General features: G+C 36.5%; 1 protein-coding gene across 1 annotated transcript in view; it reads left to right on the plus strand.

The window, feature by feature from the left end:
* Positions 1-15,225, plus strand: part of LOC126162539 (dual specificity mitogen-activated protein kinase kinase 6) — a 51,611-nt gene extending 36,386 nt beyond the window's left edge. Inside the window, exons 5-7 of the mRNA XM_049919115.1 lie at positions 4,663-4,842; positions 12,018-12,235; positions 12,842-15,225. Coding sequence (XP_049775072.1) covers positions 4,663-4,842; positions 12,018-12,235; positions 12,842-12,980 — 537 coding nt within the window. The 3' untranslated portion in view covers positions 12,981-15,225. The remainder of the gene's footprint in view (positions 1-4,662; positions 4,843-12,017; positions 12,236-12,841) is intronic.
* The last annotated feature ends 286 nt before the right edge of the window (positions 15,226-15,511 follow it).

Raw genomic sequence — 15,511 nt, forward strand, 5'->3', positions numbered from 1 at the left:
ACTATGGGACTTAACGTCTGAGGTCATCAGTACCCTAGACTTAGAACTACTTAAACCTAACTAACCTAAGGACATCACACACATCCATGCCCGAGGCAGGATTTAAACCTGTGACCGTAGTGGTCGCGCGGTTCCAGACTGAACTGCTTAGAACTGCTCGGCCATACCGACCGGCTCGTGTGACTTCAAATTCTCTTATTGGCCTGGACTGGAAAGGGAGTTTCTTCTTGTATATTGCGTATCCAGATGCTCTGTCCAGTATTTGATTATCTCTGGTTGCTCCTCAACATCAATGATGACAAAAGGCGAAGGGTGTGTGCGTGAATTCTGTAAAACCTGACACCAGTCCTTTGGAATTTGACATTCCTGAGTTTGGTCTATCATACCAACATTTTTATCACATTCGAGGTACGGATGACCTCATATGGGGTATGTAATCTTTACGTAGTCCAATCGGTTTTTCTGTATCGACCAGATGGTGAAGGAATCTGAACACAGTGGCATTCTTGTTTTGCCCTCTGATGAAGTCACAGAAGATCTCCAGATGTCTGACTTCTGGATTTAGAAAATTGTGCACAAAATGATGAAGGAATGATGAAACTTCGTCTGCTCCTTTTCGGCCTGTGCTCTCTGGATACATGTAAAAATAGCTGTCCCCTGTTGCCAAAACATGAACATTGAATGTAAAGACAGAAAGCTGTCGTTTATAATAAACTTCATTTGTCATCATATTTGGACAAGGAAAGTTCATCATAATTGCAACCTTTGATGGATTTTTTGACATTCCATCCTTGACTTTTTTTCCTGTCATAGAACACTTTTTGTTTTCTGAGATGCAATTCATGGGCTGTTTCATTGGATCGAAGTTCGGAATGAAGCCTTACTTTATTTTCAACAGATGATGTTAAAGTCTGTTCCTTCTCCACATTTTTCTTCTTGGCTGGATACTCATCGGAGGAGCCACAAGTATCAGATCTTGGATATCCAAAACTTATATTGAAATCTGAATTGAATATAGTGCGGTATGTTCTGATCCTGATATGTCTCCTTGAACATATGGAACATTTTTTTTAATATTCAAAGACTCTGGTAGATAAATTTTTTCTGACTTTGTCAAACTGTAGTGGCTGTTACGACCTTTAACTGATTTAATGTGCCCTGTTATTATTGCACATGTTTCATCTTTCAAAGCCTGTGGGTGGGATGTGTGTTTCCCTTGGCTGTCTTGTAGAGGTTGATCTCCGGATTTAAGTTTCTTCAGTAAATGATCTACACTGCCCTTCTTTATTCTATGTAATGACATAAATGCTTGCTTACACACATGTACTTCTTGGACACTTCCATTAATGGTAATACAAACACTGAATTTATATGATGCATCACAAAACTTTGCTTCCTGCTCTTCTCTTCCAAGACGCCTGCACTCTACAGGGACCACTGTGATTAAACCACTTGAACAGAGGTTTAGTTAGTGATTTTGAAAGTGGTTCATGTTATTAATAATATTCATTTTATTTTCATCACTGACAATATCAAAACAATTGTTTTTGCACTTTACATGGTTCTCCTGTTTCATATGACTGCAATCTTAAACATTTGGCGGCATCTCTAACGTGACCATACTTCTTCCTTTTCTTTGTCAGTTTCTTTGATGACATTCTATGTTTTCTTCGCAAGTAGATGAGTCACTGTGTTCTTTATTCATTTTACACATACAGAAAAGAATGCTAGATCTAACTTCCTTCACTAGCTCCACAAAGCTAACAATAATGGTCAACTTATACGCAACAATGACTGTGGCAACAATGATAAAACGACGATAACATTAGTGAAAACAAACCTGCGCAGGCTGGGAATCATTGTCATAAAATTTTATTGTTGCATTCTCTGGACTTGTCAGGATATTCCCATTTTGCATGGACTTATGATTTTCGCCTGCTTATGCTTAAAAGATATCAGACTATATCTTGACTCATCAGGTTTTTGACCAGTTCTGTAAAACCAGCTGAAACTACACTGGCTGGTCTCATAAATTATGAAAAAAAAAAAACAGAAATTTTGGAATTTTGGGCTTATCAGGTTTTTCCACTGGACTCTTCATATGCTTAGTTCAATAACATTGGAGACTATGAAGGTAACCCCCTGCCTGAAGTGATTATGCTACAAGAAGCCGAAATTGGACTTGCTGTAAATGAAAACAAGACAGAATACATCGTGATGACTGATTCTATGGCCGAAAAACCACCACATGACCTGAAGGCATCTGATAAATGTTTCAAAGTTGTCAGTTGCTCCCATTATTGATCAGTGATAATAATGAAACAATGGGTTAAAGAAAAGATAAAAGCAGGAAACAAAGCCTATAACAGTATTTGAACTTAAAGGTATTTAAGAATTGTCTACTTTCAAAAACAACCAAGTTTCAAATATACTACTCCTTTGTTCAGACTGTTGTTGCATACAGGGCAGAAGTGTATATGAACAACCAAAGGGCATTCTCTTGGAAGAAATTTTATTAAATTCCACAGCAAAATATGCATTTGGCGTCTATACAATTTGCTGAAATCTGTAGTGTAGTTTGCACTGGTAGAAACTCTTCATTCAAAATAAGAGGTAGCAAATGAAGTATCAAAGTCTTCTATCATAAGTTAATACTAAGACTTGAGTGTGAAGACAAATGCATTTACATCCAGAAAGCATTCAAAACAGCCCCAGATGGTTACAGTAAATGTCAGAGTACTGTGGAGGTTGATTGACGATGTGGGCAGACTTCAGCATTGGCTGACATATCAACCTCCTCATGGACCAAATGGTTTTTGACGTCGGAGGCATATAAAAACGTCCATTTCATTTTGTGAACAAAAATGGGTTCACTATGGAGGTGAGGCAGTGAATGAAATATTGCTAAATTTGGACATGATTTAAATTTGTGTTGGTCATGGAGTGGTTTTCATAATGTGAAGCATTTGTGCTATTTGTCTGAGGTGCTCCAGTTGAATTTCAAGCAATCACTCTCATTAACCTTAGAGGAGTGTCAGCCCAAAATCCCACATATGATAGGGAGTGAAGCATCTGTTTCAAGGGTTGATAATGTGTTTGAATTTCGATGAATAGTCACTATGGCCTCACAAAACAGGAAAGTGTGATTTATAATTTTATTAACAAGTGAATTACTTCTTTCAAATGAAACTGCCTTTTCAGTTCCAGAATAGTAATTCCATCCGGGCTCTTGGGATCTTCGCATATTCTCAACATATTACTACGTAGTTACCTAATTGTTCTTTAACTAAAGATCATTGTCATCCTAAAAACATTTACAGATTTATACTGCTAAGACACTAAATAGCTTATGAGCAGCATAAATTAGCTGAACTTCGGTATATTGTCATGTCGTAACCACAGTAGAGTCCAAATCAGAAAACTGGGTCATCAATGTTAAGTACAGCACTTAGCTCTTAAAGCACCTTTATTATGGATGCAAATATTCGGACAGAACAGAACTACCTCCTGGACATACACCACTGTTGTTTATAGAAACATAAAATATTCCAAAATATGCAAACATTACAAACATAAGAAATTTTGGGTACCTTCAACAAATGATAAATGCTAAATAACAAGTAATTGCTCAGGATTGGATTTGAACTGGCAACTTGCAGCGTGCCAGCCAGTGACACTAACCATTACTCGAACATTGCATGCAGCACAACTCGTGGCATTGCTGCTCCTTCTGGAGAAGCAGTGACCCAATGTTTCAGAAGTTCTCTCTGGAACTGACTACAGCATCTTAGATCGAGAACACGTCAGTTTCCTCTATGTGGCGCTGCTGTAAGATACTGGCATTTGAGGCTTGTCACATCCTCTTCACTATGGGGAGCATCAAATGTAGTCCCTCCCATCGAATCTTTGTGATTGTTGGATGAGCTGTCAGTTTCCTTAAACAAGATGCCATCATCATTAGTATGCTCATCAGGACTATAATAGGGCCTCATACAGAGGTCATGGGTGATCGCTTTGCACTTTTGTCTTGTTGATGAAGGGTCATAAACTTAGATGGCTGTCATGGAAAATTCCACAGTCCATACTAGTGAACAAATCCATACCAAGTCTCCTGGACAGTACCTCAGTGGCAGGTGCTGAACATTATAGTGCATTCAGTCCTCCTCCTGACTGTCCAGGATCCATCTTTGATCCTGATGATGTGGTGTTTCACATTGTCATCCTGAGAATTGCCCCGTTGAAATGGGGGCAGTATATCCAGTGTTGTCATTTCAGCTGCAGGATGGTGAATCAGAATGTGACACCTTTAGTGTCATTGATGAGCATTATTGTATTCCAACCTCTCCATATAACTTCAATGTACACTGAGAGAATATCTACACAAACATCTTATGAAAGTATCTTGTGAGGCCAGTTGTCTGTGGATGGTAGACAGTTGTCAACCTGTGGGTGACATCATAATGATAAATTCTCTTATACTAGTCTTAGCTGGAAAAGTTTCCCGTGATCAGAGATCAGCGCGTGGTGTACTCAGTGCTTCAGAATGATGTCTTCCACAAGAAACAATTAATAAATCATTTTAGTGTAAGTGAAATACTTTAGCATTATTGCTATTCATTTTAGTTTTGTTGTTTTCTAATTTGTTTATTTCCTTTTATTTAGGTTGTTAGTGCATTGCATTATCTGCACTCAAAGCTGCGCGTGATTCATCGTGATGTAAAACCATCAAACATTTTAATCAACAGGAAGGGCGAAGTGAAAATGTGTGACTTTGGAATTTCTGGTTATCTTGTTGATTCAGTTGCAAAGACTATTGACGCAGGATGTAAACCCTACATGGCTGTGAGTACAATGACCCTTACTGTATAAGTTGTCAATTCTTTATTTAGTGTTCAGAAATAGCTGGGCCTTGATCATTGAAAGCATAGTGCACTCCAAATTTTTCAACCTTGAGATTTAGGTTATTTGTGACTTCAGTCAAGAGGACCACCCCTAATGCAGTTAATTCAACATTCATTAGAAGCTACACATTTTTCTCTATAGGATAACGAATTTCGTTTTGGTATGTTTTCAGATATACCAAGGATTATCTAAAATATGTACATGCAAAATTTCACAATTGAAGAAATTTGCAGTAATTAAGTCTTATTTTGTGGAAAATCTAACTTTCATTTATCTCAAGGACATCCCATTCTTGAAAGCTTAATTTTATATTTTCCACAGAGAAACCACCCCAAAACAAATACCCCAAATCAGAACTTTCTACAATTACTTCAGGAAATAATTCTACCTGACCTTTGAACATTTTCCATTACAGTGTAACTTCCTGATAACTTTGAATGTTTTTGGTCCAGTGAATTCTTCTAAACCTTTTACAACCCACAATATTGAACTAGTATACCAATTATCAGGGATGTATGTTAGCCATTTTGTGAAAGGCACCGCCTGAAGAATGACGAGAACTTTTGCATCTTCTTCTGAAATTTCTACAGTTCTCATGTAAGCAGCCCATAAGGACAACTATGACATAGTGAGGGCCAAGAATTTGTTTTAATTACCTATAACACTTTTAGGGAACTTGACACATTGTATAAACATAATTGGAGGTGGTAAGGTGGGGATTGTTCTAAAATCTGACCACTTCACATGGAATGACCAATACATTTCTTTTGTCATTCTCCCAATAAGAACTTATTTGAGTTAGTAACACTATCATTCAACTTAATTCCCACAGTAAAGTTCCCCACTAGGATAGCCACTTGCTCACAAACAGCCATTGATAATATCTTTATAGAAAAGTCAAATGAACAAAATTATATTACAAAACCAATAGTAAATGGCCTCTCAGAGATGCAGTTCCTTCTTTTAAATGTTAATACTGAACAGGATATAAAATCTGTTAAATCTGAGCTCAAGAGGGTAATCAGTAAGCCAAAAATTGATTATTTTAGGACACTCCTCAGAGACATTCACTGGACTGATGTTTACAGTGCTCATGGCATGAATGGAAAAATATAACATTTTTGCTAATAAAGTGCTTACCTTATTCGAACACTGCTTTCCCCCAAAACTTACCAAGGTTAGAGCAAAGTCTACAAAGAAGCCATGGATTACTCGAGGAATAGGGGTATCTTGTAAAACAAAAAGAAAACTGTACTGTCAATCCGAAAAATTTCCAGTGTTGATGCTATAGCACATTATAAGAAATACTGCAAAATATTAAAGACTGTAATACGGATGTCAAAGCAAATATATTACAAGGAAAAGATAGTCATATCAGATAACAAAATAAAGACAATATGGGATATAGTGAAGGAGGAGACCGGTAGAACCAGACATTAAGAGGAACAAATAGCATTAAGAGTAAATGATACATTGGTGACAGATGTGTATAGTGTTGCAGAACTTTTTAACAAACATTTTATAACTGTTACTGAAAAGATGGGGTTGTCAGGTTCGGTACATGCTGCTATGGATTACCTTAGACCAGACATTTCAAGTAACTTCCATAATATGAATTTGACCCTCACTACCCCAACAGAAATAATGTCCATCATGTTGTTGTTGTGGTCTTCAGTCCTGAGACGGGTTTGATGCAGCTACTCTATCCTGTGCAACCTTCTTCATCTCCCAGTACCTACTGCAACCTACATCCTTCTGAATCTGCTTAGTGTATTCATCTCTTGGTCTCCCCCTATGATTTTTACCCTCCACGCTGCCCTCCAATACTAAATTGGTGATCCCTTGATGCCTCAGAACATGTCCTACCAACTGATCCCTTCTTCTGGTCAAGTTGTGCCACAAACTTCTCTTCTCCCCAATCCTATTCAATACTTCCTCATTAGTTATGTGATCTACCCATATAATCTTCAGCATTCTTCTGTAGCACCACATTTCGAAAGATTCTATTCTCTTCTTGTCCAAACTACTTACCGTCCATGTTTCACTTCCATACATGGCTACACTCCATACAAATACTTTCAGAAATGACTTCCTGACACTTAAATCTATACTCGATGTTAACAAATTTCTCTTCTTCAAAAACGCTTTCCTTGCCATTGCCAGTCTACATTTTATATCCTCTCTACTTCGACCATCATCAGTTATTTTGCTCCCCAAATAGCAAAACTCCTTTACAACTTTAAGTGTCTCATTTCCTAATCTAATACCCTCAGCATCACCCGACTTAATTTGACTACATTCCATTATCCTCGTTTTGCTTTTGTTGATGTTCATCTTATATCCTCCCTTCAAGACACCATCCATTCCGTTCAACTGCTCTTCAAAGTCCTTTGCTGTCTCTGACAGAATTACAATGTCATCGGCAAACCTCAAAGTTTTTATTTCTTCTCCATGGATTTTAATACCTACTCCAAATTTTTCTTTTGTTTCCTTTACTGCTTGCTCAATATAGAGATTGAATAACATCGGGGAGAGGCTACAACCCTGTCTTACTCCCTTCCCAACCAATGCTTCCCTTTCATACCCCTCAACTATTATAACTGCCATGTGGTTTCTGTATAAATTGTAAATAGCCTTTCGCTCCCTGTATTTTACCCCTGCCACCTTTAGAATTTGAAAGCGAGTATTCCAGTGAACATTATCAAAAGCTTTCTCTGAGTCTACAAATGCTAGAAACGTAGGTTTGCCTTTCCTTAATCTTTCTTCTAAGATAAGTCGTAAGGTCAGTATTGCCTCACGTGTTCCAGTATTTCTACGGAATCCAAACTGAACTTCCTCGAGGTCGGCTTCTACTAGTTTTTCCATTCGTCTGTAAAGAATTCGTGTTAGTACTTTGCAGCTGTGGCTTATTAAACTGATTGTTCGGTAATTTTCACATCTGTCAACACCTGCTTTCTTTGGGATTGGAATTATTATATTCTTCTTGAAGTCTGAGGGTATTTCGCCTGTTTCATACATCTTGCTCACCAGGTGCTGGAGTTTTGTCAGGACTGGCTCTCCCAAGGCCGTCAGTAGTTCCAATGGAATGTTGTCTACTCCGGGGGCCTTGTTTCGACTCAGGTCTTTCAGCGCTCTGTCAAACTCTTCACGCAGTATCGTATCTCCCATTTCATCTTCATCTACATCCTCTTCCATTTCCATAATATTGTCCTCAAGTGCATCGCTCTTGTATAGACCCTCTATATACTCCTTCCACCTTTCTGCTTTCCCTTCTTTGCTTAGAACTGGGTTTCCATCTGAGCTCTTGATGTTCATACATGTGGTTCTCTTTATCTCCAAAGGTCTCTTTAATTTTCCTGTAGGCAGTATCTATCTTACCCCTAGTGAGATAAGCCTCTACATCCTTACATTTGTCCTCTAGCCATCCCTGCTTAGCCATTTTGCACTTCCTGTCGATCTCATTTTTGAGACGTTTGTATTCCTTTTTGCCTGCTTCATTTACTGTATTTTTATATTTTCTCCTTTCATCAATTAAATTCAATATTTCTTCTGTTACCCAAGGATTTCTACTAGCCCTCACCTTTTACCTACTTGATCCTCTGCTGCCTTCACGACTTCATCCCTCAAAGCTACCCATTTTTCTTCTACTGTATTTCTTTCCCCCATTCCTGTCAATTGTTCCCTGATGCTCTCCCTGAAACTCTGTACAACCTCTGGTTCTTTCAGTTTATCCAGGTCCCATCTCCTTAAATTCCCACCTTTTTGCAGTTTCTTCAGTTTTAATCTACAGGTCATAACCAACAGATTGTGATCAGAGTCCACATCTGCCCCTGAAAATGTCTTACAATTTAAAACCTGGTTACTAAATTTCTGTCTTACTATTATATAATCTATCTGATACCTTTTAGTATCTCCAGGGTTCTTCCATGTATACAACCTTCTATCATGATTCTTAAACCAAGTGTTAGCTATGATTAGGTTGTGCTCTGTGCAAAATTCTATCAGGCGGCTTCCTCTTTCATTTCTTAGCCCCAATCCATATTCACCTACTATGTTTCCTTCTCTCCCTTTTCCTACACTCGAATTCCAGTCACCCATGACTATTAAATTTTCGTCTCCCTTCACTATCTGAATAATTTCTTTTATTTCATCATCATAAAATCTTTAAAATCAAAAACATCTAGTGGGTATGATGAAATATCAACGAAGTTAATTAAAGAATGTGATTCTGAGTTAAGTAACATATTAAGCTATCTGTGTAACCAGTCATTTATCAGTGGAATATTTCCTGAATGGTTGAAATACGCTGAAGTTAAGCCACTGTTTAAGAAGGGAGATAAAGAAATAGCATCAAATTTCCGTCCAATTTCACTGTTGCCAGCATTCTCAAAAATTTTCGAAAAAGTAATGTACAGTCGTCTTTATAATCATCTTATCTCAAATAACATACTGTCAAAGTCACAGTTTGGATTTCTGAAAGGTTCTGATATTGAGAAGGCTATCTACACTTACAGTGAAAATGTGCTTAATTCATTAGACAAAAAATTGGAGGCAACTGGTATATTTTGTGATCTGTCAAAGGCATTTGACTGTGTAAGACACAATATCCTTTTAAGTAAACTAGAATATTATAGTGTAAGAAATGCTGCAAAATGGTTCAAATCTTATATCTCTGGCAGGAAACAAAGGGTGTTATTAGGAAAGAGACATGTATCAAGCTATCAGGCATCATCCAACTGGGAACTAATTACATGTGGGGTCCCACAAGGTTCCATTTTGGGCCCTTACTTTTTCTTGTGTATATCAATGACCTTTCATCAGTAACATTACCAGATGCCAAGTTTGTTTTGTTTGCCGAAGATACAAACATTGCAATAAATAGCAAATCAAGTGTAGTCTTAGAAAGATCAGCCAATAAAATATTTGTGGACATTAATCACTGGTTCCTAGCCAATTCTTTGTCACTAAACTTTGAAAAAACACACTACGTGCAGTTCAGAACTTGTAAGGGGTGTCCCAAGAGTATATGTCTAACATACGATGACAAGAAGATAGAAGAAGTGGACAGTATTAAATTCTTGGGATTACAGCTTGATAATAAATTCAACTGGGAGGAGCACACCACAGAACTGCTGAAGCGTCTTAACAAATCTCTGTTTGCAATGCGAATTTTGTCAGACATAGGGGATATAAAAATGAAAAAGCTGGCATACTATGCTTACTTTCATTCCATAATGTCATATGGGATTATTTTTTGGGGTAATTCATCAAGCCAAGCTAAAGTTTTCCGGGTACAAAAACGTGCAGTAAGAATTATATGTGGTGTGAACTCAAGAACATCCTGCAGAAACCTGTTTAGGGAACTAGGGATACTAACTAATGCTTCCCAATATATTTATTCCTTAATGAAATTTGTCATTAAAAATATCACTTTTTCAAACCAACAGCTCAATTCATGGAATCAATACTAGAAATAAGAATAATCTTCACAAGGATTTAAAGTCACTTAGTCTTGTACAAAAAGGTGTGCATTATTCAGGAACACACATTTTCAGTAACTTGCCAGCAGCCATAAAAAGCTTAACAACCAATGAAATTGAGTTTAAGAGAAGCCTAAAGGATTTATTGGTGGCCAACTCCTTCTACTCCATTGATGAATTTCTTAGTAAAACCAACTGATTTGTATATAAGTACAACATAACTGCTGCACCATTTCAGTTCAGTAATGTGTTCATTGTAAATAAGTATTACAGTAGTTGTATTACATGTTTATTACCTTATAAATAAATAAAAAACTTTTTTATTTTAAATTCAGTGCATTAGTATTTGTAAAATGACTCTTAGTGTTCCACTTGGAACCTGTGGAATGGTACATTAGCTTATTTGTTTTAGTTGTAAATATTTGTCATGTATTGTTTTTCTGACATGTTCCACATCCTGGAGGACCTCCTCACTACGGATCAATTGGAATGAAAGTGAATCTAATCTAATCATTAGTTTCATTTGTGTGATCTGATGCTTTCATGGCACAGAGATTACTTGAAAATGCTCTTTGTAGTGTGTGAACGTGGAAATGTGTGATAGCAATATCCGCTTTGATTGCTAGTCAGATGGGTGGCAAGTTTCATCAGAAGTACTGCAGCACAGGAGCAAAGGGACCAAATATTAATATTTTTGTTGCATAATACTTCCATTTTGTTTTATTTTGAAAATATTTTAACCTCAAAACAAGTTCCTAGTGTCCTCATTTGCTGTTATCTCATTCAAATTAGCCTAAATTTGATAATCACTATTTAAAGCACCACAGCTGGTACATCTCATGGTGTCCTAAATTTTCTCAGTAAATAGAATAAAATCAAAATTACTTTTTTCCGAAGTAAAACTAGGCAAACAACTCTGATGGACGAGTTCTTTTGAGTGGAGATATAATGACTTAATACACGTGTAGTGTAAACAGTTAAAAGAAAAATTCAGATTCTGTCAGTCAGATAGTACCATTAATTACCCATGCAGCCACACCCCCCTTTCCCTTGCTGCATTGAGAATCTTACGTGGTGTGGAACAATGAGGTTACTGCCAGGGTAAGAACATGATTGGCATGAGAGTATATCCTTGACCTCCAAGCATGAAGTGTTAAAGCTGGTGGTTGTATGGTATCATCCCATAGTCTCTAATTAAAACAGTAAATTTGATATATGCAAGTGCTGTTCATGAATACAGTTACCTGAATTTACTGATTATACTGAAGAATAACTGTAGTGTGTGATCTACAAGGATAATTTTTTCCAGTGTAAACAAATCACGTGAATATTCATGTAATATGTAGAATTGTCCAGTAAAGTAAACTTATAATTTATTTTTGAATTTGTGGGTACTCTCAAATTCCTATCTGATGGCTGTGGGCTGCTTGTAAAGGACGTTTATGGCTAGAAAACATCGCTTCATACCTTAAACAAGAATACAGAATCTATATAGAAGTTATTTTGTATCTTTATTGTGGGTGTATATAATACAGACTTTTGTATTAGTAATAAGTTAATTTGTGTGCAAATGTAAGAGTGCAAATTCCCTTAGGTTTTCTGCAGGCATAAATAAATATTATTTTTCGTTTGCAGCCAGAGCGCATTGACCCAACAGGCAATCCTTCACAGTATGATATTCGCTCTGATGTTTGGAGCCTAGGCATCTCTCTTATTGAACTTGCCACAGGCAAATTTCCATATAAAACATGGGGTACACCATTTGAACAATTGAAGCAAGTTGTGAAAGATGATGCACCAAGACTGCCTCCTGATACATTCTCACCAGAGTTCGAAGACTTCATCTGCCAGTGGTAAGAGAGAAGTTGTCACATTTTTATGTGTCAGGGATAAATATTTATAAAAGTATTATTTCCTCTTTGAAAATAGTTATTTGTTATTAAATTGAAAATTTGCTTGAAAGATGTCTAGTTGTAGTATAATACAGAATTAAAATCCTTGTTTGAGAACCATAGACATTGTTGATAGTGTGTGTGGATGCAACACAATGTTCATAAAGTGCACAGAGTGCATGCAGTGCTTTTCTGAGATCATAAATGAGTTGTCATTCCTCATGGATGCAGAAAAAGAAGAGAGTAGCTGCAAAGCTGTAAATTTGCAATAGCAAAAGATATAAGACTATTAAGTCATGTAAAATGTAGTAGTACATGTATTTGGAACACATTCCAAAATTGCTATATCCTTTCCACATTTTTTTTTTTTTTTTACATTGGTGTTTACCTCATGCATAAAATAAATGGATTATTACATTCAGTATGCTTGGCAGCTATTTTTGTATTTTTGCATTAGTTGGATAGCTCCACTATCCATTGTTCAGATATCTTAAGGTTGCGGAAAAACCATTTTGGTGCATACTAGAACAACCTTAAAGGTGAATGTGTTGTTTCATTGTGTTTCAGCTTGCAGAAAGACTTCACAGAGAGACCCAACTATGAAAAGTTGCTCAAGCATCCTTTCTTAACTCGGCATCAGAATGTGGACGTAAATGTTTCAGAGTTTGTGAGTGAGATTTTAGACCTGAAAGATGAGGAAGCATAGTAACTTCACTCAGGCACATGAAGTACAATATAGAAATACATTGTGCTCAGTATTCCTCAGTTTTTGGAAAACTGCATGTTGTTAAAAAGTTTCTAGTATTGCACCACAGCAAAGATTCCAAAATTTTTCTACTGCCAGATGACACATTGGTGTTAACACTTTGTACATTTGATTCACCTTTGTTTAATAGCCTTGTAAATAATATAGAGGTATCTTACTGTGTAGAAGTGTGCCTTTTGAGTCCAAGCAGTTTTAAACAGTGTTTGAACATCTAGAACGTAAAGTTGTCAGTGTTCTGAGCTGTGTACTGTGATATGCGTAATTTAGGCCATTACTGATTTTCAGTACTTCTTCATAACAGGTGCCTTTGCACGGTGCATTCTGTTGTGGGTTTAAAGTATGTGTTACTATCCTGCAACTTCCTGTTGAATCACTGTAGTGATCAAAGACAGTTTGTAATGATCTATTGCAAATTCTTGAGGTTATCAAATTTTGTCTTGAACTTTGTAAAGCATCTATCTAAGAACATAAAATGCTAACTGTAAATGACTATCACACTGCAGAAACCAATATTATTATTGGTTATGTTGCAGGACAAAATTTAAGCATTTAGAAATTTGTTGTTGGAAGTGTGCAGTTTTGACACCAGACAACTGTCTCATTGATTTATCAAATTTGTTTTGTATACTAATATGTCAACTGTGGCAGCTGTGCCTGTCTGCAATGTACTAAGTGCAAAACATAAAGATGTATTTTCGTTGTTGTTGTTGACAAATAAACTGGCATAATTATTGTAGCCAACATAAGAAATATACCACTTGTGCCAGTCCATTAGCATGCGGTTTCTATTCTGTAAAAAAAATCAGCTTGTGCAGTTAATTGACTTATTAGACTTTTTTATTGAAGCCATTTAAAGGAATGAATATCCATATTAAATATGGTTGAAATAACATACTACTATTTTTCATGTCTTACAATTTGAACTGATATACTTATTCGATCTTCAAAAGTTTTTACACTTCAGATTATTTTGATCAGCCAGAAACACAAAAAAGTCATGTCTATACAAATTAGATGAATGCCTACTGGGGCTCTCAGGTTAACAGTTAAAAGTGAAAATACACACCACAAATTACTTTGTTTGGGACACAACTGCACATCTGACTCTTCAGTTATCAACTGGGTGAAATTCTTTATAAACACTGTATGTTGCAGAATGTTGTACAATGAATGGAAAATGAAAACCAGTAGGGGGTTCGGTGAAAATATGTTGACTGTTCAGATTGCTAGACTGACAGTTTTGCTGCTTTTCTTAGTTAACTGTGTGTCTTTGATTTTGTTCTTCCAATATAACATGCAAGTTTTTGAAATTTTGTCATATTTCATAGAGGTTTAAAGAGGTAGCACTATTTTCAGTGCCTTTATTTTGTTTGTGCTTAACAAAAGTAAAAATATCGTGACTTTTAAACTCTTACAAAAGGGGTGCCTTATTTACTCCTCTTAGTTAAGGAGTCAAATTTAAATTAATTTATTAAAGACGAGTATCTCCTCCTTGGATGTATTATTCAGCTCATTCATTTTAAGTTTCAAGCCAGTTATTTTTGCTACATTCTACATTGTCAACTTAACTGAATAATCCAAAAAGAAGCATTCTGGCACTACTGATACATTTAATCTATCTGTATGTATTATATTTTTTAGTTAATAAATCAACACATACAGTAATGTTCTTTTAAAATTAACATAGACCTACCTGCCTTCAGTTAAGACAAGCAAGCACAGCCTTTAACAATGAGACTCAAATTCTTAATCATGTCCTTTCAACCACGCCTTTGATCATGCATAAACAAAAAATGATTGGCTTCAAGTCAAAAGGACTAGTCTATAATTGATTTTTAAGTGTTTTGTCTTGGATGCCTCTTATGTACTGAAGATAGGAATTCAGATCTTTTACAGTATATGATGCGCATGCACATGCACTTGTGTGCACCTCCTCCCCTCTCCCCCCTCCCAGTCCCCCTCCCAACTAGACCAACTCGGAGAGCAGAGGAATAGGTGTGTGTGTGTGTGTGTGTGTGCGTGTGTGTGTGTGTGTGTGTGTGTGTGTGTGTGTGTGTGTGTGTGTCAGTCATTGGAGGTGTTCTACCATTACCTGCAGTCTTTTTCATTTGCTCCTGTAATAGAATGAATTCCTCTTATTGTAATAAATTATTGTTGGATATGAAAATAAAAATTCTAAAATTGATATATGGTGGTTTCCCAATTTGTTGTCATTTGAGAATAGTGCATTCTGCTTTATTAAATCGTGTATGCTCCCAATGATGAGCGAGAATATCAAAATACTAGCCGTTAATTGCCATGGTATTCACAGCAGTCTCACAGTTCACATGTAGTCATTCATGCATGTACTTTTTTAACTGCTAGAACATCATAATGTAGCAAAGGTGCTGTAAGATAATAGTGCTAAAGTGTCAAGTTTGTAGGTGTGATACCCTTACTTTAATAAACTTGTATTTCGTCAAAATTTGTTC

Source organism: Schistocerca cancellata, chromosome 2, assembly GCF_023864275.1.
Source record: "Schistocerca cancellata isolate TAMUIC-IGC-003103 chromosome 2, iqSchCanc2.1, whole genome shotgun sequence".
NCBI classification, from domain to species: Eukaryota; Metazoa; Arthropoda; class Insecta; order Orthoptera; family Acrididae; genus Schistocerca; species Schistocerca cancellata.